The 27,912-nt window shown below is 44.0% G+C and overlaps 1 protein-coding gene across 3 annotated transcripts in view; it reads right to left on the bottom strand.

Annotated features, from left to right (window-relative positions):
- Nucleotides 1–27,912, bottom strand: part of LOC137372320 (receptor tyrosine-protein kinase erbB-4-like) — a 1,059,900-nt gene that overhangs the window by 684,051 nt on the left and 347,937 nt on the right. For all 3 annotated transcript variants that reach the window (XM_068036154.1, XM_068036155.1, XM_068036157.1), the window contains exon 2: nt 11,808–11,959. In XM_068036154.1, the coding sequence (XP_067892255.1) occupies nt 11,808–11,959 (152 nt within the window). The remainder of the gene's footprint in view (nt 1–11,807; nt 11,960–27,912) is intronic.

The raw sequence follows: 27,912 nt of genomic DNA, 5'->3' as shown, positions 1-27,912 counted from the left end.
TGCTGAAAGTGAGGGATTGCTGAATCACTCCTATTCTCTCCACTCCAACCATTCATTCATCACTTGAGTCAAGAAAGATAGAAATTGGCTACTCAAGGGCCCCAATTGGCCTGGGGCTGGAAGGCGGTCCTCGGCCATCCCCGCCCCAGGCAAAATGGCAAGGGGTCACGGGCAACATCAGGAATGGGGCCCGCTGTCATTTTGTTTGCCCCCCCTGCCTCCATACCCGCCTCCAAGAACAGAACAAAATCCTGCCCAGTGATGCAATGTTTAATTGTTTAAGATCTGACTTCATAAGATGTTGGTCTGGCAAAGCCACAAATTTAAAATTATTCATCCTGGTTTTCAAATCCCTCCATCCGCCGTGCCCTCTCCCTGCCTCTGTAACCTCCTACAGCCCTCTAAGAATTCTTCATTCCTCCAGATATAGCCTCTCGGGCATCCCCAATTTCCTTTGCCCCATCTTTGGCTGGGAAAATGGCGCACTGACACGGAACACAAAAGTCCGAGTGTATCAAGCCTGTGTCCTCAGTACCTTGCTCTATGGCAGCGAGGCCTGGACAACGTATGTCAGCCAAGAGCGACGTCTCAATTCATTCCATCTTCGCTGCCTCCGGAGAATCCTTGGCATCAGGTGGCAGGACGGTATCTCCAACACAGAAGTCCTCGAGGTGGCCAACATCCCCAGCTTATACACACTACTGAGTCAGCGGCGCTTGAGATGGCTTGGCCATGTGAGCCGCATGGAAGATGGCAGGATCCCCAAAGACACATTGTACAGCGAGCTCGCCACTGGTATCAGACCCACCGGCCGTCCATGTCTCCGCTTTCAAGACGTCTGCAAACGCGACATGAAGTCCTGTGACATTGATCACAAGTCGTGGGAGTCAGTTGCCAGCGTTCGCCAGAGCTGGCAGGCAGCCATAAAGACGGGGCTAAAATGTGGCGAGTCGAAGAGACTTAGCAGTTGGCAGGAAAAAAAACAAAAGCGCAAGGGGAGAGCCAACTGTGTAACAGCCCCGACAAACAAATTTTTCTGCAGCACCTGTGGAAGAGCCTGTCACTCTAGAATTGGCCGTTATAGCCACTCCAGGCGCTGCTCCACACACCACTGACCACCTCCAGGCGCTTACCCATTGTCTCTCAAGATAAGGAGGCCAAAGAAGGATCTTTGGCTGCAGTACCTTCAGCTGCTGAAGCCCAAAGCTCAGAAATTCCCTCCCTAAACCGGTCTGCCTCTTTACCTCTCTCACCTCCTTTAAGACGCCCCTTGTAACTTACCTCTTAAACCAAGCTTTGACCCGTCCGAAAATCTGCAATGATGGCTTGATGTCAAACTATGTCTGATAAAGTGTTTTGGGATATTTTACTATGCGAAAGGATAAATGCACGTTATTATTGTTGTCATTGAATTGTCACGATTCCTCGTTCTACCTCGAGGATCCATTCTAAATGCATGCTCAGTAAGGGGCCCATTGCAAACAGGTATTTAAGATGGCTGTCATTGGAAAAGTCTGAGAGAGATCATGAGTGTGCACTTGGCTTTTTGTCTGTGTTGTGTGCTCACTGCGTCAGGCAACAGCTGCACAGACAGCACTTTGTTCAAACTGAAATATCTGTGCCCGTGTTGCTCAAAAGAATAGATTAATTCATTAGGGTGGATTGTCAAAAATGCCACAAATATGCTATAGAGGTATTGCTGACAATAATAATATGTTTGATGTTTGAAGCAAGTTTTCAGCCCCGTTTTTTTCAGTAAGGTAACCTATCCTCCCTGTCAGCACCTGAAATTGAAGCATCACTAGGTGAGAGATTAAAGTCATTAATTCATTTTGCGATACTTTTTCCATGTGGTTTTTGCAGCAAATTGAAATACGATGCATGATTGAGTCTGCGGTATACAAATTGTTTCAGAATTATGATTCGCTGCCAGCTGCCACAAAATGGCAATTCTTTTTCCAGCTGATCACATTTCCATTGGCAAATTTTCCTTTCGCCCTGAAGCTCTGTCGCGCCTCTTAAAAATAAGGTTTGTTTACCAGCACCAAAGTTTCTCCACAACAGGAGGCCCTCTTTCATTCAGTTTCTCCAAAAACCCACTCGTGACCTTCCTGCCCTTGTATACGAACGCCCCATCTCTAACCTCCCTTTCTTCTCTAATGTCTTTGAATGTGTTGCTGCCTCCCAGCTCCATGCTTGAATTTCTCCATTCAGGTGCCCCCGCCCTGACCTCCGCACCTGCCTTAATCAAAGCCACAAATGACATTCTCTGTGAGTGCGACTGAGGTGCACTATACTCATCCGCCTTGACCTCACTGAAGCCTTTCACACAGAAAACTACACGATCTTCCTCCAATACCTCTCCTCTCTTGTCCAGCTTAGTGGGGCAACTCTCACTTGGTTCCACTCTTACCTATCCCATCTACTCATAGCCAGAGCATCTCCAACAATGGCTTCTCTTTCGGCTCCCACACAGTTACCTCCGGAGTCATAAGAGCATAAGGAATAGGAGCAAGAGTAGGCCATACAGCGCCTCAAAGCTACTTCCCCATTCAATAAAACCATGGCTGATCCTTAACCTCGATTTCACTTTCCTGCTCGATCCTCATATCCTCGAATCCCCAAGAGTCCAAATAGCTGTCTATCTCAGCCGTGAATATATTTAACGAAGGAGCATCCACAACCCTCTGAGGGAGAAAATTCCAAAGATTCACAACCCACTGAATGAAGAAATTTCTCCTCATCTCAGTTTTACGTGATCAATCCCTTATCCTGAGACTGCGGCCCCATGTTCTAGATTCTGTAGCCAGGGGAAACGGCCTCTCAGTGTCTATCACGTCATGCCCCCTCAGAATCTTGTATGTTTCAATGAGATCACCTCTCATTCTTCTAAACTCCAGAGAATACAGGCCCAATTTACTCAGCCTCTCATCATCGGTCAATCCTGTCATCCCAGGAACCAATCTAGTGAACTTTCGCTGCATAGAAATGTAGAACACGTAAAACGTAGAAAGATTTACAGAACAGGAGACCATTCAGCCCATTGTGTCTTTGCTGGCCAAAAAACAGCGATCAAGGTTAATCCCACCTTTCAGCTCTTGATCCATAAGCCTGTAGGTAACAGAATGTCGAGTGCATATTCAGGTGTTTTTTAAATGCATGAGGTTTCCTGCCTCTACCACCCTTTCAGGCAGTGAGTCCCAGATCCCCACCACCCTCTAGCTCTACTCCAAAACACCCCTCTAATCTGTCTACCGATTACTTTAAATCTATGCCTGTGGTTGTTGACCTCTCCACTAATGGAAATAGGTCCTTTCTCTACACTCTATCGAGGCCCCTCATAATTTTATACACCTCAATTAATTCTCCCCTCAGCCAAAGAAAACAAACCCAGCCTAAAATTCTCCATTGCTGGCAACATCCTCATAAATCTCTTTTGTACACTCTCTTGTATGATCACATCCTTCCTGTAATGCAGTGACCAGAACTGTACACAGTACTCTAGCTGTGGTCTAACTAGTGTGTTATACAGTTCTAGCATAACCTCCCTGCTCTTATACTTTTGACCTCAGCTAATACAAGAAAGTATCCCGTATGCTATCTCGCCCACCTTATGTACCTGTCCTGCTACCTTCAGAGATCTGTAGATGGCTTTGTTAGGATTTTGACAAGTTCCCATTTGGCAGACTCGTCAGTGAATTAAATGCTCAAGAGAAAGGGGCAAGTTGGATCAGGGATCTGTGGACATGCACCCCAAAGTCCCTCTGTTCCTCTACACTTTCCAGTCATATCATTTATTGTGTATTCTGTTGCTTTATTTGTCCTCCCCAAATGCATTACCTCACAATTCTCCAGATTGAATTCCATTTGCCACTTTTCTGCCCACCTGCCCAATCCATTGATATCTTCCTGCAGCCTGCAGCTTTCTTCTTCACGACCAACCACACAGCCAATTTTAATATCATCTGCAAACTTCTTAATCGTGTCCCCGATATTTAAGTCTAAATCATTGATAAACAACATGAAAAGCAAGGACCCAGTACTGAGTCCTGCAGAACCCCAATGGAAACTGCATTCCAGACACCAGAACACCCATCGACCATTACCCTTTGCTTCCTGCCACTGAGACAATTTTGGATCCAACTTGCCCCTTTCGCTTGGATCCCATTAGCATTTAATTAACTGACGAGTCTGCCAAATGGGAACTTGTCAAAATCCTTCCCTTAACAAATCCATGCTGATCATCTTTGATAAAATCCATGCCTCTCCAAATGACAATTCATACTGTCTCTCAGAGTTTTTTCCAATAATTTGCCCTATGATGTCACTGAAGTGTCTCGAACAGCTTCACGCTTCACTTTTTGGAGTGCAGACAAGCTTGGTCAAATCACCATTTGCACAAATCTACACATCCACACTTCCAGTACAAGTGACTGGGTGGTGGGCAGAATAAAGAATTCAGTACATATTCTTTCTGCCCTCTTGCTCACAGATGCTTGATGGAAAACCCAGTGCCCTTACTCCCACCCCAGCTGATACTGGCAAAATGAGTATGCAATGGCCAGGTTCCACAATTCTACAGTGAGCGAGCAATCTGCTCTGCCAGGATACCACGCAGATGATGGAGGTGGAAAGTTACCTGCCATTGTGTCAATTCCCCCCTTGTCTACCTCACTCAAGCAGCCATTCTTTGTCTATCAGCCCAGCTAGTGAGCATCATCAGGTTACTTGACTGTAGGGGCGGGTATCACAGCCGAGCCAGATTACATCCTCATTTGACATCCACGTACAAATACACTTTAGCTGGGCTCGTTTGGCCCAATTCTATCTCATTCAAAAGCCATCCACTTGTACAGAGTTAAATTGAAGTTCATTGGGTCATAATCAGAAATGATGAAGCCAATGAAAATGCCAGTGCTGCGCTTGCTTGAGATGAGCTACATTAGCATTTATATAGCACCTTTAACACAGCAAAAACGTTGGTCAGTCAGCCTCCCAAACACTGGAGGTTGGAATTCTGCCCCAATATCTTTTCTCTGTGTACAATAACAACTTGCATCTTTATAATGCCTTTAATATAGTACAACACTTCACAGGAGTGCTATTAAACAAAACCTATCACTGAGCCACATATGGAGATATTAGGACAAGTGACCAAAACCTTGGTCAAACAGGCAGGTTTGAAGGAGGTGAGGGAAGTAGAGAAGCCGAGAGATTTAGGGAGGGGATTCAGAACTTAGGACCGAGGAAGCTGAAGGCAGGGCTGCCAATGGCGGAGTGAAAGAAATTGGGGATGTGCAAGAGTCTGGAATTGGAAGAGCACTGAGATCTGGGACAGTTGATGAGCTGGAAGAGGATACAAATTTTCAATTGGATGTGTTGCTGGACCAGCAGCCAATGTGCATGTGCAAAGCAGGATTAATTATGCATGCAGGAAATGGTCTGGTTCGAACATGGCTGTATAGAAGGCACAGCATGTGTGACCTTGAAATGAATCTGCTCCTGGATGCTCACAGCATTTATTTCAGAGTGCCAATAGGAAAAGAAAACTGGACTTTCATTGTCTGGTTTCTGATTCGCAAAATTACTGGTCAGTCACTCCTGAAACCAGACTGTGGTTTGGGTTGCTGTGGTAGGACTGGGGGGGGGGGGGGGGGGGAGAAGATGTTCAACTGTCGTCCATCCATCTCATACCTGATATACCAACCACCTTGGATGCCCATTTGCCTGCCAGATTCAATTTTCAGGCTGCCTTTAAATGGATGCCTGGCTCTCCTGCTCAAAGGTAGGAAGAAAAGAAATTGCATTTATATAGCTCCTTCCACAACATCAAGATGTCCCAAAGTGCTTTACAGCCAATGTTTTTTAGTGATGTTGGATGAAGGGTAGATTATGGCCTGGACACATCCGGCTGTGGCTTTGGGTGGGATCTGTGGATACAATGTCAACTTCACACCCATTTGGGGAGAGCAGCAACAACAATGTCTTGAATTTATACAATGCCTTTACCGTTGTAAACATTATCAGGAACACTACAAGACAACGTTGACTCCGAGCCACATAAGAAGAGATTAGGGGACAGGTGACCATAGGTTTGCTCAAAGAGGGAGAGAGAGCTAGCAAGGCAGAAAGGTTTAAGAAAGGAATTTCAGGGCCTTGGCAGCTGAAGAATTTCAAAATCGATGCCTTAAGTTGAAAAACTTCATCAATCTCCCTGTTGTATCAAAATCAGGTCATTATAATATGGGACACTAGACTTCAATATAGTTTACAGTTCAATTGGTAGCATTAAATTCTGTAATGATTAGAGTTAATGCTGCTGTCATGTAGCACTGTAATGTATAGAGGTGATGCCACTCTCCAACTGATACCCAGAGGCAGGGCCCTTTCAGGGTAAAATTGGACTTGGCCAGTCTTGCACACAGGGATATAGTGAATCGTCTGCCCTTTTTGCGAGCAGCCACATTTTCTTTCTCATGGGCTTTGAAGCAAAAGAAAATCAGACAGGGTATAAAACCCCTGATGATTTGTTATCGCCCATTTTGCGCGACTGCCAAAGACAGATTTTACCCCCTTTATTGTTTCCCAATACCAGGGCTGCAGGAATCATTTTCACCCATTCTGCTCTGAAGACACCAACCCCATGCTGGAGTGTAGGTCTTGGGCACCAGTTAGCATTTGGCATTTGCCACCTCAAGACCCCACAACTATTCTTCATAGGCGAGTCTTGACATGCCATACTGCCAGAGCACTCCTGTACAGGTCCCCAACAGGTTCCGACCCAGAAATGGCAGTTGGGGTCCTATTTACATCATACGGCCCTGATTTCTATGTTAGAAGAAGACTGCAATGGGCGAGTGCTTTGAACACCTTTTCAAAATGGCACCAGCTGCACAGTCAGTGTTAATAGGCCAGTAATATCAGGAATGGGCAATGAAAACCAATCCCCATTTCTCTTCAATGGATGCACTGGGGCAATCTGGAATTTGATGTCTGAGGAATTATCAATGTAAAGCCCTATTCTATCATCCTGTGCTGCAGCAGACTGAGTGTACCAATCTGCTGCACTATCACATTGACTTGCTTAAAAGAAAATTAACTTGTTTAATTGAATTTGCTAGCTTCTATTTATAAGGAAAGTCAGCAAGCGTGTTTAAAGTTGTCATCCACACTGAATCGCACTGGAGCAGTAAAGGTCTGTGCACAGCTTGTCACAGTCATAGAGTCATACAGCACAGAAACAGGCCCTTCGGCCCATCGTGGCTGTGCCAGCCAACAAGCACCTAACTATTCCAGTCCCATTTTCCAGCTCTTGGCCCGTAGCCTTGTATGCAATGGCGTTTCAAGTGCTCATCTAAATACTTCTTAAATGTTGAGGATTCCTCCCTCTACCACCACTTCAAGCAGTGTGTTCCAGATTCCAACCACCCTCTGGTTTTCCTTTTCCTCAAATCCCCTCTAAACCTCCTGCCCCTTACCTTAAATCTATGCGCCCTGTTTATTGACACCTCTGCTAAGGGAAAAAGTCTCTTCCTATCTAACCTATCAATGCCCCTCATAATTTTGTATACCTCAATCATGTCCCCCTCATCCTTCTCTGTTCTAAGGAAAACAACCCTAGCCTTTTCAGTATCTCTTCATAGCTGAAATGCTCCAGCCCAGGCAATATCCTGGTGAATCTCCTCTGCACCCTCTCCAGTGCAATCACATCCTTCCTATATTGTGGTGCCCAGAACTGTCCACAGTATTCCTGCTGTGGCCTAACTAGCGTTTTATACAGCTCCATCATTACCTCCCTTCTCTTATATTCTATGCCTCGGCTAATAAAGGCAAGTATCCTATATGCCTTCCTAACCACCTTATCTACCTGTGCTGCTACCTTCAGTGATCTATGAACAAGTACAAGTGCTTGGGGCAATGTGACCTCCACAGTTGCTCACCAGGTGAGTGTTGGATAACCCTTAACCTTTTAATAGTAGATTTAGGGACACTAGAGAGAGTAATACGTCTGACAATGAATTGCATTTATTATTGCTTCAAAACATTCATCCCAATACTTCATACTGAGCAGTACATGCAGTCTTACATCTAGAAAACTCCTCTGTGAAGACATCCCAGGGAATCAGGAGCTGTCCAGGCCGTTCATGGTACCTCTCCTTGCAGGGAGCCAAAGTTCCTAACTGAGTTTTTCTTTGCATTCCTCTTTCATAACATTTTAAAAACAAACATTACGACATAGTACAAAGTATTAACAGAACAGTAACAGGCCTGGAATTAACAGCTTGTCTACTGGTGACCATAAAACCTGTCGATTGTTGTAAAAACCCATCTGGTTCACGAATGTCCTTCAAGGAAGGAAATCTGCCATCCTCAGCTGGTCTGGCCTGCATGTGACTCCAGACCCACTTAAATGCCCTCTGAAATGGCCTAGTAAGCCACTAAGTTCAATGGCAATTAGGGATGGGCAACAAATGCTGGCCTTGCCAACGACATCCACATCCCATGAATGAATAAAAATAAAGGCCAATTGACACAACTCGTCCAGGGCAGCATTTATGCTCCACATGAGCCTTCTCCCAACCCAATTCATCTAACCCCCATCAACATAACCTACTATTCCTTTATCCCTCATGCATTTATCTCACTTCCCCTTAAATACATCTATGCTATTCACCTCAACCACTCCATGCGGTAGCAAACTCCAGATTCTAACCACTTTCTGAATAAAAAAAGTTTCTTCTGTACTCCCTAGTGGATTTATTAGTGGCCATCTTACACTTATGACCCCGACTCCTGGTCTCACTCGCAAGTGGAGATGTCTTTGCTACACCTACTCTATCAAACCCTTTCAGAATCTTGAAGATCTCTATCAGATCACCTTTCAGTCTACTCTTTTCCAGAGAAATGAGCCCCAGCATGTTCAATTTTTCAATCTAGCGTACATTTTCAAATTCCTGCTGAGTTTTAATGTTATTTCCTGAACTATGACTTCACTCAGAAGTATCACTTTGATTAAAAGATAAGAGCTGCCAACATGCAGTTTAAACCTATTCAGACCTACTCATGTGGCCAAAATATAATTGCTACATTAGCAGTTTTATAACATATAAAAACAATGTAAAAAAAAAAATCTATATTCTTACAATTCTGGCCTTTGCTGTCAGATCGAGGTGACAAACAGCCGGCAGGGAGCCCTTCAAAGAGATGGCAAAAATGGCGCAATGTTTTGCCATAGACTATCGTCTGCTCACCTGTGCTGGCTCTAGAGAGTCATTGGCAGAGGCTGGGGCCCAGCCTCAGCTGCCTGTACACTCTGCAGATGTATGGCCTGTCCTGACCTCGCTGACAGAAGCAAGTTAGCATGAGGTTAAAATACTTGCTCAAGGTAACAGCTGACATTTTAACCAATGTTTAAGTTCAATGAGCTCTGGCTGTAATTTCTCGCGGGTTTAAGAATTTCACAAAAATATGAATTGCCACTCAGTCTAGTTTGCCCAACAGCAGTGTACTTCCTGCCAGAATTCTAATCTCTCATTCACCTTGGTTAATTACTCTTGAATTTCCAATAGGAACAGCTGTGAGTAATTACTCAGCCGGCAATTATTCCCATTTCCAAGTAATTACCTGTTCAACTGAAGGTCAGTGACAACTTATGCCTGTGACAGTCAGTCAGACAGTGCATGGAGTCACAGAGGTAGGGGGAATTCAAGTGGAGGGAGGCATGAAACAAACAGTGAAAAGTTGGGTGGTGGGTATAATGGGCGTACAATCCGCCAGCACCCGTTTTACGCCCTGCAGAAAGTGCGGATTTATCTGGTGGATGCGAGATTGTGGTGTGGAAGCGAATGATTTTCCGATATGCCCTCTAAACAGGCACAGTGGAACTTTCACCCCAGTTTGAGTACTTCGCCAGGAAATGATCCACCCGATGCAATTTTACCTTTGATCAATGACATAAAACGGCTAATATTGGATCAGCCTGTTAAACATCTCCCCTGATTCTCATGTCTAACGAGCAATTGATCAGCCCATTTTACATTATCACCCAAAGTTCGAATTACCCCCAACATGACTTAGAGTCATAGAATCAGACAGCACAGAAGGAGGCCAATCAGCCCATCATAGCTGTGCTGCCTCTTTGAAGGAGCTGTCGAATTAGTCTCACTCTTTCCCCATAGCCCTGCAAATGTTTTCTCCTTCAAGTATTTATCCAATTCCCTTTTGAAAGTGACTATGAAATCTGCTTCCACCACTCTTTCAGACAATGCATTCCAGATCACAACAACTTGTTACATTTTTTAAAAAAGTCCTCTCATCTTGCCGCTGGTTCTTTTTGTCAATTATCTTAAATCTGTGTCCTCTGGTTACCGACCCTCCTGTCAGTGGAAATAGTTTCTCCCTATCTAGTGCTGTTGGTTCAAGATCTACTGGGTTCATTGGAGGAGGTGAAGGAAACAGGCACTCTGGAGTGAATCCCGCCACCCTCCTTGTGAAACCACCAGAGACGTCATATTTCTTCACTATCCTACATGACCGAGGGTCTCTATGCTAGTTATAAAGGGACTCATCCTCAGGGCAACATGAATCATGATAAATGTTCCCAATATAACATTGTAAAAGAGTTAGAGCTTGGTCCCTAACTCTCCCTAAGCCGCTGGGCAGCTGAAAGAGGAGTGGGAAATGTTGGCTTCATCACGCAGACCCTCCAAAATAGAGAGCAACAAAAGCGAAATTCTGCAGGTGCTAGATATCTGAAATCCAAACAGAAAACACTGGAAATACTCAGCAGGTCTGGCAGCATCTGTGGAGAGAGAAGCAGAGTTAACGTTTCAGGTTGGTGACCATTCAAGAAAAAAGAAAATCACTGACCTGAAACATTAACTGCGTTTCTTGCTCCACAGACGCTGCCTGACCTGCTGAGTGTTTCCAGCACTTTCTGTTTTGATTACAGACCGAAAGCACATTGGTTATGTAACAGTAAACCGAGATCACACTCCCTAGACAGGCATATGGACAATAAAACGAAAGTGCCTAAACCTCATCAGAATCCTCAGACGGCACTCTTCCCGTGTGGTTTCAATACTTCTTTTCATAATGCAGTGCTTTAAATCTACTCCAGGATGCTTAATTAGTTTGTTAATGGTCTGGTGTCTGATAGATATGTTTTGCAGTAACAGTTTACCAAACAGATTTAAGTAATTAACTGTAAATCACTTCATTAAATGGTTTCAGTGCAAACTGTTATAATGGAGAAGATTAGCACCAACTGGCACCAGGAGAGACTGTGTCTGCTGCCACTCTGAATATCTCACAATCATTTATCCTGAAAAAAAAACAAACACTGGAATCTCACCGCACTGCAAACCTACAGATCAGGGCTAAAAGAAAACCCCGCTGCTTTCAGGAGATTGTAAAATTGGAAATCTGAAGTCAAAACAGAACATGTTGGAAATGCACAGCAAATCTGTCGGATCTAAAGGCAAGTAAAGGCAGGAGCTCCAGCCCAAAACTTAAGCTGCCCTTGCCATTTCAAGTCTGCTGCACATTCCCTGCACCTTCATCAACGTTAATCGATTCTTCCCCTCTGATGTGAATCTGCTCAGCCTTTCTGGTTTTTATTGCCGTCTTCAGGAGGTCGGCACTTGGTGAGCTGATTGTGCCTGCTCCTGTCAGCAGCCATGTTAAGCTACAAGTGCTGCTGTGGCCAGCATGGAACGAGCTCACCCGCCCAGTGGCTCAGTTTGCAGTGTGCCTGTGTTGTGGTCTCACTGAGGGAGGGCACGGTGTAGCAACTGGTGGTGCCTTACCCGCAGGAAGGAGAGGTCCCTGTTTCGGTCGATGTTCGTGATCTCCAGGTTGCCCATGACAACTTCGCAGTTTTCATAATTCTTCCGGAGTGCTCGGTACTGCTGCTCCAGGTCAGAGAGGGTGCTGAGCTTGTTCTCTGTCCCAGCGCATACTGAATTAAAACACAAGAGAGGCAGATTAGTGATTCATCGGAAAAACATTTTATCAGTCGACCTGTTTTTGATCATTTGATTATCATTGTAAAATTAAGCTATTGATTGTTTTCAGAACATGTAAAAAAAATTGATGCTCTAACCTCGCAGGTACAAGGTTGGCTCTCTACTTAAATGTACAGTGCCATCAATCCAATAATCTCTTAACCATAAAATGAGCTGACAATCACAGCATCCCTTTCTGAGCTGCAGAAAATTGAGCGATTTTACAGAAATCAAGATGACTGCGCATCTAAAAATTAGTTCAGCTAATTCGAACATTGTGATTTGTGGCTGTGGACTAGCTGTGGTTTAATGGTATTGTGAAATGCTGCAATGGTAATAATAAAATTGAACTATTTACATAAACACCAAGAGCTGACAGAAATGGGATTACAGAGCTGAGGATCAGCAGTAATAGCCAACACATCATCACCTCCACATTACACATCAAACCAATCTTTTACGTTGAAAAGACTGAAACACAGATGCAAATATATGACTTTGGGGTTAAACTGCTTTTCATTGGGACTGGATCCAAAACCAGGTTAGAGAGAGTCATAGAGAGATACAGCACTGAAACAAGCCCTTCGAGCCTATGCCAACGATCAACCACCCATTTATACTAATCCTACATTAATCCCATATTCCCTACCACATCCCCACAATTCTCCTACCACCTACCTACACTAGGGGAAATTTACAATGGCCAAATTACCTATCAACCTGCAAGTCTTTGGCTGTAGGAGGAAACCTGAGCACCCGGCGGAAACCCACGCGGTCACAGGGGGAACTTGCAAACTCCGCACAGACAGTACCCAGAACCGAACCCAGGTCACTGGAGCTATGAGGCTGCGGTGCTAACCACTGCACCACTGTGCCACCCAGGTTATTGAATTAGTTTTCAAAGTGGGGTCTGCAAGCAGTGAGATTTCTGTCGGGAAAGCACGATCATTAAAGTTAAAGAAGGAGTTCTGGTGAAGGGTCACTGACCTGAAACGTTAACTCTGATTCTCTCTCCACAGATGCTGCCAGACCTGCTGAGTATTTCCAGCATTTCTTGTTTTTTTTTTTCAATTAAAGAAGAGATGTTTCAGGTACAAGCTAGGTACATTCTAACAAGGTGAAAGGTAGGGGAACCAAAGCCAGGGCTCTTTGGCTAACAAGGGAGATAGAGAATATGATGAAACAAAAAAAAGAGGGTGTATGATATATATCAGGTGAATTCTTTAAGTGAGAACCGGGCCAAATGCAATTAGTCGAGAGGAAAAATGAAGAGGTAAGTAAGATTGGCAAAGAGAAAATATGAGAACAAAATGGCAGTTAACATAAAAGGGAGCCCAAAATCTTCTACCAGAATGTAAATAGTAAGCATGTACTAAGAGGCAGTCTGAGTCCTATTAGAGACAACAAGGGTGATATATGCCGAGAGGCACTGGGCAAGACTAGAATACTTAATGAGTACTTTGTATCAGTGTTTCCTCAGGAAGAGGATCCTGCCAACATATGTGAAGAAGCAGAGAGGGGCGGGGGGGGGGGGGAATGGTGGGGGGGTGCAATTGATAGGACGGGTGTACTGGAAAGTCTGGCTGTTCTTAGCGTAGATAAGTCACCTGGTCCAGATGGTTTGCATCCCAGGTTGCTAAAGGAAGTGGGGATGGAGATAGCAGAAGGGCTTGCCATAATCTTCCAATCTTTGCTGGAGACGGGGAGGTGCCAGAGGATTGGAGAGTCCAAATGTGACACCCTTATTCAAGTAAGGGTGTAAGGACAGTCCTAGTAACTATAGGTCGGTCAGTTTCACATCAGTGGTGGGTAAGGTTTTAGGAACAATAATCCGGGGGAAAAAACCTACAACACTTGGAGAGGTTTGAGTTAATAAAGGAGAGCCAGCATGGATTTGCAAAAGGCAGATCATGCTTGATTAATTTAGTTGAAGGTTTTTTTAAAATTCTTGCATGGGATGTGGACATCACTGGCTAGGCCAGTATTTGTTGCCCATTCCTAACTGCCCTTGAGAAGATGGTGGCGAGCTGCCTTCTTGAACTTATGCAGTCCATCTGGTGTCGGTACACCTACAGTGCTGTTAGGAAGGGAGTTCCAGTGACAGTGAAGGAACAGCAATATAGTTCTAAGTCAGGGTGATGTATGACTTGAAGGGGAACTTGCAGCTGGTGGTGTTCACATGCATCTACTGCCCTTGTCATTCTAGGTGGTAGAGGTCGCGGGTTTGGAAGGTGCTGTCTAAGGATTCTTGGTGAGTTGCTGCAGTGCATCTTGCAGATGGTACACATTGCGGTCACTGTGTGTCGGTGGTGGAGGGAGTGAATGTTTGTAGATGGGGTGCTGATCAAGTGGGCTGCTTTGTCCTGGATAGTGTCGAGCTTCTTGATTGTTGTTGGAGCTGCACCCATCCAGGCAAATGGAGAGTATTCCACCACACTCCTGACTTGTGCCATGTAGATGATGGACAGGCATTGGGGAGTCAGTAGGTTAGTTAATCGCTGCAGAATTCCCATCCTCTCACCTGCTCTTGTAGCTACAGTATTTATATGGCTGGTCCAGTTCAGTTTCTGATCATAGGTAATCCGCAGAAGTAACATAAAAGGTTGATGAAGGGAATGCAATGGTTGTTGCCTATATGGATTTTAAGAAGTCATTTGACAAGGGACCACATAAAAGGCTGGTTAACAAAACTGAGGCTCATGAAATGGAGGGACAGTGTCAGGTTGGATAAAAAATTGTCTTAAGGACAGAAGATAGTGAGTCATGGTAAATAGTTGTTTTTCAGACTAGAGGATGGGTAAACAGTAGTGTTCCCCGGGGTTCAGTGCTAGGACCAGTGCTTTTATGATATATATAAATGACTTGGAATTTGGAATACAGAGTAAAGTTCCAAAATTTGCTCAAGATACCAAACTTGGAGGTGTGACAGACAGTGAGAATGATACCAATCAACTACAAAAGAACACAGATAAGCTGGCAGAATAGGCAGACAAGTGGCAGATGGAATTTAATACAGAGAAGTATGAGGTGATGCTTTTTGGCAGAAGGGATAGAGAAGGAAATATAGACTAAATGACACAGTTCTAAAGAGTGTACTGGAATAGAGGGACCTGGAGCTCATGTGCATAGATCTTTGAAGGTGGCAGGACATATTGAGAGAGTAATTGGCAAAGCATATGAGATCTTGAGCTTCTTAAATAGAGGTATTGAGCACAAAAGCAGGGAAGTGCTGAACCTTTATAAAGCTCTGGTTAAGGCACTGCTAGAATATTGCATCTAGTTCTGGTTGCCACACTTTAGGAAGGATGTGAAGGTCCGTGAGAGGGCGCAGAGGAGATTTACCAGAATGGTTCCAGGGACGAGGGATTTTAACTCCAAAAAGGACTTGCATTTTTATAGCACTTTTCATGACCACCAGACATCTCAAAGCGCTTTACAGCCAATGAAGTACTTTTGAAGTGTATTTACCATTGTAATGTAGGAAACACAGCAGTCAATTTGTGCACAGCGACATCCCACAATCAGCAATGAGATAATGACCAGATAATCTGTTTTAGTGATGTTGGTTGAGGGATAAATATTGGCCAGGACACTGGGGATAACTCCCTTACTCTTCTTCGAAATAGCACCATGGGATCTTTTATATTCACCCAAGCGGGCAGATGGGCCTTGGTTTAACATCTCAACTGAATAAAAGCACTCTGACAGTGCAGCATTCCCTCAGTACTGCACTGGAGTGTCAGCTTTGATTTTTATGCTCAAGCCTTAGAGTGGGACTTAACCTGGTACGTTGTGACTTAGAGGCAAGAGTGCTACCAACTGAGCCACAGCTGATACACGAGAAGGTTAGGCTGGAGAAGCTGGGGTTGTTCTCCTTGGAACAAAGGAGATTGAGGGGAGATTTGATAGAGGTGTCGAAGATTATAACAGGTTTAGATAAAATAGACAAAGGAAAGCTGTTCCCATTAGCTGATGGTACAAGGACTAGGGGACACAGATTTAAGGTTTTTGGCAAGAGATACGGGCGGGGGGGTGGAATGTGAGGAAAACTTTTTTACGCAGCGAGTACCTTGAAATCACTGCCTCCGAGAGTGGTAGAAGTGAGGACAATGAATGATTTCAAAAGGAAATTGGATGGGCACTCAAGGAAAATTAACTTTCAGGGCTACAGGGACAGAGCAGCGGAGTGGGACTGATTGGATTACTCTATAAAGATCAGGCATGGGCTTAATGGGCTGAATGGCCTCTTTCTGTGCCGTAATGATTCTATGACACTATAAAACTATCTTCAGGAAATTGCTGAAGCCCACAATGCAAGGAGAGCTGTGTGAACACCCTTTAGGTATGAAAGCTTAGTGGTTTCTGATTAGCTGAGCCTAGATATATAAGTGCACCGCTATTTGTTGACTTGCTGTTTGTTATGTACAAAGAAAAATGCTTTTGTAAGGATAGCGTTGAATTCCTTTGGATAACGCACTTTGGCCTTAGGAAGGTATTAGATGCAGCTCAATAGCTCAATGCTCCGACATGGAAATGACCCTTCATTTCTAGGGTTGAAATCCATCCAGCCCTCAGTAACACAATCAAAGTCTGTGCTTATTTTTGGGTACAGTAGCATAGTGGTTATATTACTGGGCTAGGAATCCAGAGGCCTGAACTCAGCAAGCTCAAATTGCACCACAGCAGCTTGGGGATTTAATTAAATAAATCTGGAATTAAGAAGCGACCATGAAGTTTACCAGATTGCTGTAAAAACTCAATTGGTTTATTTAGGTCCTTTAGGGATGGAAATCAGCCATCTGTATCTGATCTGACCCATATCTGACTCTAGACCCACAACAATGTGGTTGAATCTTAACTGCCCTCTGAAATGGCCTTGTCAAAGACGCCCACATCCTGTTCATGAATGAAGAAAAAGAAACTCTCTAACTAAGCTCATAGCATGAGGGAACTGAGTAAATAGGTGGTTACTTCAACTGCGTATTCACAACAGTGGAAAGACAGCATTTGTTTCCCATACCTAGTTTCACATAGTGTGGGACTGGAGTCAGCATTAGGTACAAGTGGCAAGGTGACATCAGTTGAGTTGACAACCATTTAATGGTGCCAGCTGACAAATCACCAGATTTAATAGTATCACTTTCCCAAGGTAGGATTCAAAGTCACAACCTTTGATTTGTTAGTCCAGTACCATGACCTAGGCATGTTAGCACAGTTCCCCTTCCATTGTTGAGACTCAGTGACATCACTTGGACTCATTGATTAATTGGAGATATTTATTTAAAGAAATAATTAAATGATATTAATGACAATGTTTTCTAATGGTCGGGGCCATTTTAACTTAACCTGTGCAGCGTGAAACTGATAGGATTTTATATCGAATTACGTAGAATCTACGGCACAGGAACAGGCCATTCAACCTTATGTTGGGGTTTCTGCTCCACACAAGCCTCCTCCCACGCTATATCATCTCACCCTATCAATATTCTTCTTCCAATCCTTTCACCCTCATGTTCCTATCTAGTTTCCCCTTACATGTATGTACGCTATTCACCTAAATTACTCCATGTGGCAGCGAGTTCCACATTCTAACCACTCTCTAGGTTAAGAGGTTTCTTCTGAATTCCTTATTGGATTTATTAGTGAACAGCTTATATTTATGACACCTAGTTTTGGGTTTCCCTCTATCTATTGAACCCCCTTCAGAATTTTAAAGATTTTTATTGGCTCACCTTCCATCTTCAATGGAAAGTAATATTGGGGCGGGGTTTAAAACTTATAGCTCATCCAATCCAGTTAGTTTCCCATTGGCTGGTGTGATTGAATAAGCCCCACAGTCTCTAGGTGATGAGAATAATTGTAGGTAGATCTTGCTTTTCATTGGGGTGCAATATTCTTCTTAAACCTTGTTCGTTGTAGGAGACTTTTCTCTCTTGGGGTTCATGTGTCTTCAATGGATTCAGAGGCTTGTGAAGAAGAGATAGCAGCAGACAGGAGAGATCTTCTCATTCCAGGAGCAAACAGACACTCTGAGTTCAAACTGTACAATTCAGAAAACTCAGGTTGCCCAGCAGGTTAGTCATGTGACTAGCTGGTTTGACCATGCCCATTTGTGTATTTGGCCATCTTAGCAGTCAACCTGGAATGCGAGCTCCCCCACCTTCAGCATCTGGTGATCAAAAGTACATTGTCGGTTGAATGTGTCAAGGAATGGTCCTTTGTCCTTTCCAAGCACTGTCTGTTAACATGCAAATGTCTTTCCAGCCAAGGGTCCATTGTGGGTTGAATGTGTCAGGGAATGTGTGCTTTGTCCTTCCAAATACTGTCTGTTAATATGCAAATGTCTTTCCAGCCAAGATCTGACAACTTTTAAAGCAAGTCCTTTCTTCGCTCCAGTAACAGTTTAAACTCAATGTTCATGACAAAACTAATGTGCCTCATTCTTGGCAAGTGGGGGCCTAGCATGACAATAGAAACTTAGGAGCAGGAGTAGGCCATTGAGCCCATCGAGCCTGCCTGCCATTCAATATGATCATGGTTGATCTTCCACTTCAATGCCTTTTTCCCACACTATCCCCATATTCATTTATGTCATTGGTATTTAGAAATCTGTCAATCTCTGCTTTAAACATACTCAGTGACTGAGCTTCCACACCCTCTGGGGTAGAGAATTCCAAAGATTCACAATCCTCTGAGTAAAGAAATTTCTCCTCATCTCTGTCCTAAGTGGCTTCCCCCTTATTTTGAAATTGTGTCTTCTGGTTCTAGACTCCCCAACCAGGGGAAATATCTGAGCTGCATCTACCCTGTCTATCCCTAAGTATTTTGTAGGTTTAAATGAGATCATCTCTCATTCTTCAAAACTCTAGAGAATACAGGCCTAGTTTCCCGAATCTCTTTTCATAGGACAGTTCCGCCATGCTGGGAACAAGTCTGGTGAGCCTTCGTTGCACTCCCTCTATGGCAATAATATCCTTCCTAAGGTAAGGTAAGGGGACCAAAACTCCAGGTGCGGTCTAACCAAAGTTCTATACAATTGATGCAAGACTTCACTACTCCTGTACTCAAATTCTCTTGCGATAAAGGCTAACATATCATTCACCTTCTGAATTGCTTGCTGCACCTGCATGTTAGCTTTCAGTGACTTACTAACAAGGACATCCAGGTCCCTTTGTACATCTACACTTTCTAATCTCTTACCATTTAAGAAATACTCTGCACACCTATTCCTCCTACCAAAGGGGATAACCTCATATTTTTCCACATTATATTCCATCTGACATGTTCTTGCCCACTCACCAAGTCTGTCCAAATCCTATTGAAGCAGCTTTGCATCTTCCTCACAACACACATTCCCACCTAGTTTTGTGTCATTCGCAAACGTGGAAATACTACATTTGGTTCCCACATCCAAATCACTGATATATATTGTGAACAGCTGAGGCCCAATCATTGATCCCTGTGGTACCCCACTAGTCACAGCCTGCCAATGCGAGAATGACCCGTTTATTCCTGCTCTCTGCTTTCTGCCTGTTAACCAATCCTCAATCCATGCCAGTATATTACCTCCAAACACCTGAACAAACACCTTTATTATCCACGGACAAAATTCCCTTATGTTCAGTATCTCAGCAAAGATGATTATTAAGGTGGTGCTTTCTTTAAAAAAGCAAGTAACTGAAACATGTTAGTGTCTGATTGTCTGCAGTGTAGTTTCAACATTTGTGATGTATGCTTAAATACTGAATAGATAAAACTGTAAATATAGACAGAATATTGATCAGTGCCTGGGGTTAGAATCAGTGTCCAGATTAATTTTCACTTCCAAGATTTACAGCTGTTGTTTTATTAAAACCTGTCACTTGTGAGCCCATCATCCAGCCCATACTGGAGCATGTTTCACACCTGGTGCACTTTGCATATCACAACCCACACACCTTTATTATAAAGCTGTGCAGTCAGCTGCTGGATGAACAATGGCTGTATGGAAGAAGTCAGCCAACCAGGGCAGGGATTGGGTCTTTGGGAGACAGAGAGATGGGCTATAATTTCACAATGGAGAGGCTGGCATTTCATGTGTGCAGGTAGTGCTTTTGCAGCAGGTGATGGGGGAGGGGAGGGTGGGATAAGGAGCGCAGCAGTTCTTAAAGGGCTGTTGTGGCTGACTGCACAAGACCATAAGAACATAAGAAATGGGAGCAGGAGTAGGCCATTTGGCTCCTCGAGCCTGCTCTGCCATTCAATAAGATCGTGGCTGATCTGATCGTGGCCTCCACTCCACTTTCCTGTCTACCTGCCCCACCCCTGCTTAACCCTAGACTCCCTTGTAGATCAAAAATCTGTCTAACTCAGCCTTGGATATATTCACTGACCCTTTGGAACCCGTGAGATGATGTCCATCTGCCCAGGATCAACTGCCCTCTTCAACAAGGATAATCTGAATGTACATCTGGAGGTGGTACAGCAAAGGAAGAAAGCAATTCTGGGGGCTAGCATACGGGGGGGGGGAGCTCTTTAAACTGAGCCAATCTGTATCAAGCATGGCAGGAGGTGGGCAACTGAGCATGTGCAGTTTCCTATCTCCACAGGTCATGGCAGTGAGTGAGGGTGAAGTTCTCTGGCCTGAAGAAGAATGCCAGTGTACAGCTGCCTAAAGTGTGGCCACTGAAACGAAAGGCATGCCTATGCCATGTGTGCATCAAGCACTGAACTCACAACATGGTACCTCATCGGCAATATTAACCTGGAGAACATCAGCCCAACTGATCTATGTTGGTATTAATGCTCCATCAGAGCCTCCTCCCATCCGACTTCATTCCACCCTATCAGCATATCTTTATATGCCATTCTCCCTTACGTATTTATCTAGCTTCCATTTAAGCACATCTATGCTATTCACCTAAATCACTCCACATGGTAGTGCATTCTGCATTCTAACCATATCAGCCACCTCGGACGCCTGATCTACAATATCAATGTGGCTGCAACTGGAAAAATGCAACAACTAAACAGAGAGGCTTCCTTTGCCTTATATAACAGCACAAGTTTTGGCACTAAACCTTGGCTCAATTGTAGCACTCTTGCCTCTGAGTAAGAAGATTGTGAATTCAAGTCTCACTTCACAGACTTCAGCACATTATCTATGCTGATACTTCTGTGCAATACTGAGGGAGTACTGCACTGCCAGAGGTGCCGTCTTTCAGATGAGATGTTTTACCGAGACCCCATCTTCCCTCTCAGGTGGACGTAAAAAAATCCCATGACACTGTCTCAGAGAAGAGCAGGGGATTTCTCCCTGGTGTCCTGGCCAATATTTATCCCTGTATCAACTCATAAGTTAACAATCAGGGCATTTAGAGTCATAGAGTGATACAGCACTGAAACAAGCCCTTCGGCCCACCGAGTCTGTGCTGATCAACAACCACCCATTTATACTAATCCTACATTAATCCCACATTCTCTACCACATCCCCACCATTCTCCTACCACCTACCTACACAAGGGGCAATTTACAATGGCCAATTTACCTATCAAGCTGCAAGTCTTTGGCTGTGGGAGGAAGCCGGAGCACCCGGAGAAAACCCACGCAGACACAGGGAGAACTTGCAAACTCCGCACAGGCAGTACCCAGAATTGAACCCGGGTTGCTGGCGCTGTGAGGCTGCAGTGTTAACCACTGCACCACTGTGCCACCCCTTTATTTCATTTATTTCATTGTTGTTTGTGGGAGCTTGCGATGTGCGAATTTGCTGCCGCATTTCCAACACTGACCCCAGCGATTACACTTCAGAAGTACTTTGCTGGCTGTAAAGTGCTTTGAGATGTCCTGAGTTTGTAAAAGGCTCTATACAAATTCAATTAATTCTTGATTGGCAAAAGAACCAGCAGTGACACGCGGAGACATTTTTTATTTTAAACAGCCAGTTGTTGCGATCTGGAATCCACAGCCTGAACAGGTGGTAGAAGCAGATTCAATAATAACTTTCAAAAGGCAAGTGGATAAACGACTGCAAAGGAAAATAATTGCTGGGCTAAAGGGGACAGAGCAGGGGAGTGGGACTAATTGCAGGGCCCTACCAAAGAGCAGGCACAGACATGATAGGCTGAATGGCCTATTTGAAGACCCTTTGGCACCTCAAATTACTTGCATGCTCAATAGGCATCATTAAAGGCAGAATTGGGGAGCACCTCATGCTGTGTAGAAATGCTGGAAGCATCTGTTTTTAAAGGCGAAGGCTGCTTACAAGGGCAGGAGCTGCTCTGGTGGCAGGTCAGCCTCCATAATGAGTTCACCCTGTAAATCATGGGGCAGACTGAGGGTATAGCGGGTGGGGGCAAGGCTTGAAGAGTTGATGGCATCTCACAAGCTGCACTTTCTTCAACTCCTTGCTTGCTTCTTCAAGCTCAGGAACCTACTGTCACCTCTGCCCAGCCGCACCATGCTGATCTGGCATCGGTGGACAGAACCTTGCCCCGCAAATCCCATACTGACTAATGTTCCCTTTGTGTAAAGGCACTGTGTAAAGGCACTCTATGAGCTGAAGTCGGCAGAACAAAGATGTGGTGATCTCTGTGAAACGAATACCCTGCCAGGGAAAAGAAATCAGCAGTGCTCATCAAAAAGCATCAACCAAGAGGCATACTGCCGAAACAGCAATTGGGAAATCAAAAAGGCCGCAAAAAATACAGCTCGCAACAAAAAAAGTCTTGGCTTGTTCTCAAAGGCAACGGCACGGAAACTGCCAAGTATCCATTTTAAATGGAGGATCAGCACACAAAGGACAAGGAGGTCAGGGAAAATGGAGAAGTTCATTGTTTAAATTAACACTAAATTTGGAGCTCCAGTGAGGCCCACTCAACATGGCTCCAAAACAACCCTAGACTTTGTCGCTGAATCTGGAGGACTTGACCACTGGCACTTGGGCCTATCTGCCTGATTCAGCAATGGATCCAAACTGTGTACGTGTGTGTGTGCTTGTGTGCATCTGTGTGTGTCCATCCCATGGGTGCAGTATCAAAGACTTGGCCTCAATATGCCACCTTTATCAACCATAGTTTGGTTGGAGCCACCACGTATTGATGTGGTGCATGACAGAGTAGAAGACTGCGGTTTACACTGTCAGCTGCTCCTTCCTGCAGGTCTTAATGAACTCAGTAACAAGGGAACACTACACAGGCATACTTTGATGCAGCAGTTCACCAGCAGTTGATTTGTAATACTCGAAGATCAGGCAGGAGTCCCCAGTTTCCTCCTAACATTAAGATGTTCCTTGATCAATGCAGTCTGGGAAATGGGCACTCCCATCATAGATGGAATCTCCGTTTCCTAGCCTCCGCCCAACCTCCAATGACATGGCTGACCCTGTGAGGGGTAAGCTTGGCTCTGCCCCTAATAAGGCCAAGTGGTAAATCTCAGGTGTAGTTAGGGCCCTGGTGCATCCTGTTTCCAGCCTTAAGCTGAGGTGCTTCTGCTGGACTTCTGCCACTGTTATGGTGCGAGTTCAGTGGGACAGGGCGGGAGATTTGGACCCTGGAAGTTTATCTCTTCTTCCTCTTTCTGTTTCTATTCCAGGCCATTAGCAAGAGCATTACAAATAAATGTCAGGCAAGTCATTTCAGCATTGGCCCAGTTTGATGAATGAAAATGAGCCTGTTCAACTTTTGGTAAAACCAGGCTCTACAGCCTTGCTCAAACTGCCTCATTGAATGGAACAGAGTGAATTAATCATGGCTTCAGTCACACATGGGTTGATGTTTATTCCATAAATAATACATCAGAACTGCAAATGTTCATCAGATTATTAATGTGCAGCATCAGTGACATTTTGGATTAATTGTAAACTCGTGATAGGAATGGTTCATAAAGAAGGAAAGACTGCGTTTATGCAGGAACCCGATGACACCATGGAAACGCCTCGAAGCACTTCACACGATGCACCGTTGTTGGAGAGCAGTGGCTGTTGTTATGTAGCCATTGTGCACCAGTAATATCCCATAAACAGCAACACGAAGAATGACCTGTTAATCTGATATGCAACACATACATCAATCCCTGCTTTAAACTTTTCGTCTCTGAAGTTCTTTGGTAATATTGTTCATTTTCTCCCTTTCATAACTTCTCAGGGCACTCACCTTTGAGCTAACTGAGAAACCATTCATTCCCCCCTTTATCAACTCATAATAATAGGTTGCTGGCAAACGGATAATGGGCTGAGGATAAATCTTTCTTCAAGCTCCACATTGTGTTGTGACCCTTGAATATACCGAGGCCTCTTTGAGCATCTGAAAGCGCTGCTTTCATGACAATCTGATCAGAAATGGCAGGGCAGTGGTGCTGAACATTACTACCCTGCCTGACCAGCAGGCAGTGGGGATACCGAGCAGAAGTCACTTGTTGAGCTTCAGGGTAAGTACAGATCAGATCCCAAAGTCAAAAATATATCCAAACATAATGTGTTAAAGGTGCTATACAAATGCCAGTTATTGTTGTGGAGCTCTGGAATTCCCTCCCTAACTCTCTCCTCCTCTCCACTGCTCTCTTTTCATATAATTAGGAGCAGGAGTAGGCCACTCGGCCCCTCAAGCCTGCTCCGCCATTCAATACATTCATGGCTGAACTGATTACTCCACATTCCTGCCTACCCCCGATAACCTTTCACCCCCTTGCTTATCAAGAATCTATCTACCTCTGCCTTAAAAATATTCAAAGACTCTGCTTCCATCACCTTTTGAGGAAAAGAATTCCAAAGACTCACAACCCTCTGTGAGAAAACATTTCTCTTGATCTCTGTCTTAAATGAGCAACCCCTTATTTTTAAACAGTGGCCCCAGTTTGAGATTCTCCCACAAGGGGAAACATCCTTTCCACATCCACCCTGTCAAGACCCCTCAGAATCTTATATGTTTCAATCATGTTGCCTCTTACTCCAGCGGTTACAAGCCTAGTCTGTCTAACCTCCTTAAGACCTCCTTAGAACTTAACTCACTGTCCTAATATATCCTTATGTGGCTCGGTGTCAACTTTTGTCTTCTAACGCTCTTGTGAAGCACCTTACGGATGTTCTATGATGTTAAAGGTGCAAGTGGAGGTGGAACCTGCTGTCTCGCGCCAGTCCTTCGACTGCAGAGGCTCCACATCTCAGCTCCAGCGTGTAAGGAGTTACCTGGGAGTATGCTCGGCTCTCCGCAAAGCCTGGCAGCAACTGTGCAGGATTCCACCACCACATCTCTGCGCAGTGGAGCATGGCCACTGAACAGAACCCCAGTTGTTTATGCAGCACTCGGCAACTACCTTGGGTGGTGGGGGGGGGTGGGGGGGGTGGGCAAAGACTTTTCTAGGAAAGAAAACTGAACTCAGTGCAGCAGCGTAAAATTCTCACTCGCTCCTCATCATTTGTAATTTTGCTGAATTTTGTCTCAGCAATGGGTGAGTGATGCAAGTGGGGTGCACAGTGGAAAGGTACTTAATAATCTACTCCGCTGCATCACTGAAGCAGCAAAGCCATGCAGGAAAGTATAAAAATGCCATTAACCAACTCTTTCAAGTACCAAGGCTGCAAAATGCTTGCTGATAATGCCTAACTGTGCAGTAGCCATACTGCTCTGCCATACAGAAAAATGCAACTCATTAAAGGCCTGAACTAGCTCAGTGCTATTTAACACTTAAAGATTAATAGCTGCATTGCTGAATCCTGTAAAATTTGTGTTTCAATAATCTAAAAAAATGTGATTCACCACAGCTGGAAGGTAATCATAATTGGCATCAGGTCCTTCTTTGTTATGAATTAGCTATGGATGCTTTATAAATCTTGACAGATGAGGTTTTTTTTTTCCAGTTGGCTACAATACTTCAATAATTCGTTTTGATATCTGTGTGCTTTTAAAATTGGGCATGATGCAGTTATCACTATTTCTGAAGGCCTGCTTTTGAAAACCAGGGAATAAGCCACTTCAAAAGGGAAGAAAGATGTGAATTTATATAACACCTTTCACATCCTCAGGACATCAAAAGTGCTTTACAGCCAATGATGCACTTTTGAAGTGTGGTCGCTGTTTCATTGTAGGAAATGCAGCCACACAGCACGATCCCACAAACAGATACGTGATAATGAACAGAATATCTGTCTTTTTTAATGATATTGGCTGAGGAATAGATTTTGGCCAGGACACCGAGGAGAACTTTTCTGCTGTTCTTCCAATAGTGCCATGGGACCCTGAAAGGGCAGATGTCTCATCTGAAAGTCGGCACTCAACAGTGCAGCACTCCCTCTGCACTGAACAGCAATGTTAATTAATGATGGCATTAGCGATGACCTAAGGTCAGGAGACCAGGATGAAGAAGCAATTTGGGTAGGGATGAGAAATCATAAAGGCAAGAAGTCACTTGTGGGACTTGAAAGCCACCTAATATTAACCACACTGTAGGACAGGGTATAAAGGAAGTAATAATGGCAGCTTGTCAGCAATAATTATGGGGGATTTTAACCTACATATAGACTGGAAAATCAGATAGGCAGAGGTAGCCTAGATGAAGAGCACATAAAATGTTTTCGGGAAAATTTCTTGGAACAATACGTTCTGGAGCCAACCAGAGAGCAGGCTATACTAGACCTGCTATCGTGCAATGAGAAAGGTTTAATTAATGACCTCATAGTTAAGGCACCCCCTAGGTAGCAGCGATCATAATATGATTGAAATTTACATTCAGTTTGAGGGAGAGAAGAGTGGGTCCAAGACTAGTATTTTAAACTTAAATAAGGGCAATTATGAGGGCATGAAAGCAGAGATAGCGAAAATGAACTGGCAAATCAGGTTAAGGGATACATCAATAGAGATGCAGTGCAGACATTTAAAGGGATATTTCAGAATACACAGAATAGATACATTTCAACGAGAAAGAAAAATTCCAAGGGTGGGACCCGCCATCCATCGTTAACTAAAACAGTTAAAGATAGTATCAAACTTAAAGAAAAAATCTATAATTCTGCAAAGATGGGAGGCAGGTCAGAAGACTGGACAGAATATAAAAAACAGCAAAGATTGACTAAAAGAATGATAAGGAAGGTAAAATTAGAGTACGAGAGAAAGCTAGCTAGAAATATAAAGACAGATAGTAAGAGTTTCTATAGATATTTAAAAAAGAAAAGTTAACAAAGTGAGCGTTGGTCCTGTAGAAAGTGAGTCTGGGGAATTAATAATGGATAATAAGGATATGGCAGATGAATTGAACAGATACTTTGCATCGGTCTTCACTATTGTGCATACAAATAACATCCCAGTATTAGCTATAAGTCAGGAAATGGAAGGGAGGGAGGAACTCAAGAAAATTACAATCACCAGGGAAGTGGTACTGAACAAATTGTTGTAGCTGTGGGCTGACAAGTCCCCGGGTCCTGATGGACTTCATCCTAGGGTGTTAAAAGAAGTTGCAAGTGAGATAGTTGATGCATTAGCTTTAATTTTCCAAAATTCCCTAGATTTGGGGAAGGTTCCTTTAGATAGTGAATGTAACTCCTTTATTCAAAAAGGGAGCGAGACAGAAAGCAGGAAACTACAGGCCAATTAGCTTAACATCAGTCTTGGGGAAAATGTGAGAAGCTATTATTATAGACGTTATAGCAGGGCATTTAGAAAAATTCAAGGTAATCAGGCAGAGTCAACATGGTTTTGTGAAAGGGAAATCATGTTTAACCAATTTACTGGAGTTCTTTGAGGGAGTTACATGCACTGTGGATAAAGGGGAACCAGTGGATGTATTGTACTTAGATTTCCAGAAGGCATTTGATAAGGTGCCACATTAAAGGTTAGTGCAGAAAATAAAAGCAGATGGTGTAGGGGGTAACATTTTGGCATGGATAGAAGATTGGCTAGCTAACAGGAAACAGAGAGCAGACATAAATGGGTTATT

This window comes from Heterodontus francisci, chromosome 7, assembly GCF_036365525.1.
Source record: "Heterodontus francisci isolate sHetFra1 chromosome 7, sHetFra1.hap1, whole genome shotgun sequence".
NCBI lineage: Eukaryota > Metazoa > Chordata > Chondrichthyes > Heterodontiformes > Heterodontidae > Heterodontus > Heterodontus francisci.
The sequence above is the reverse complement of the archived record's forward strand: the minus strand, read 5'-3'. Positions and strand labels throughout refer to the sequence as shown.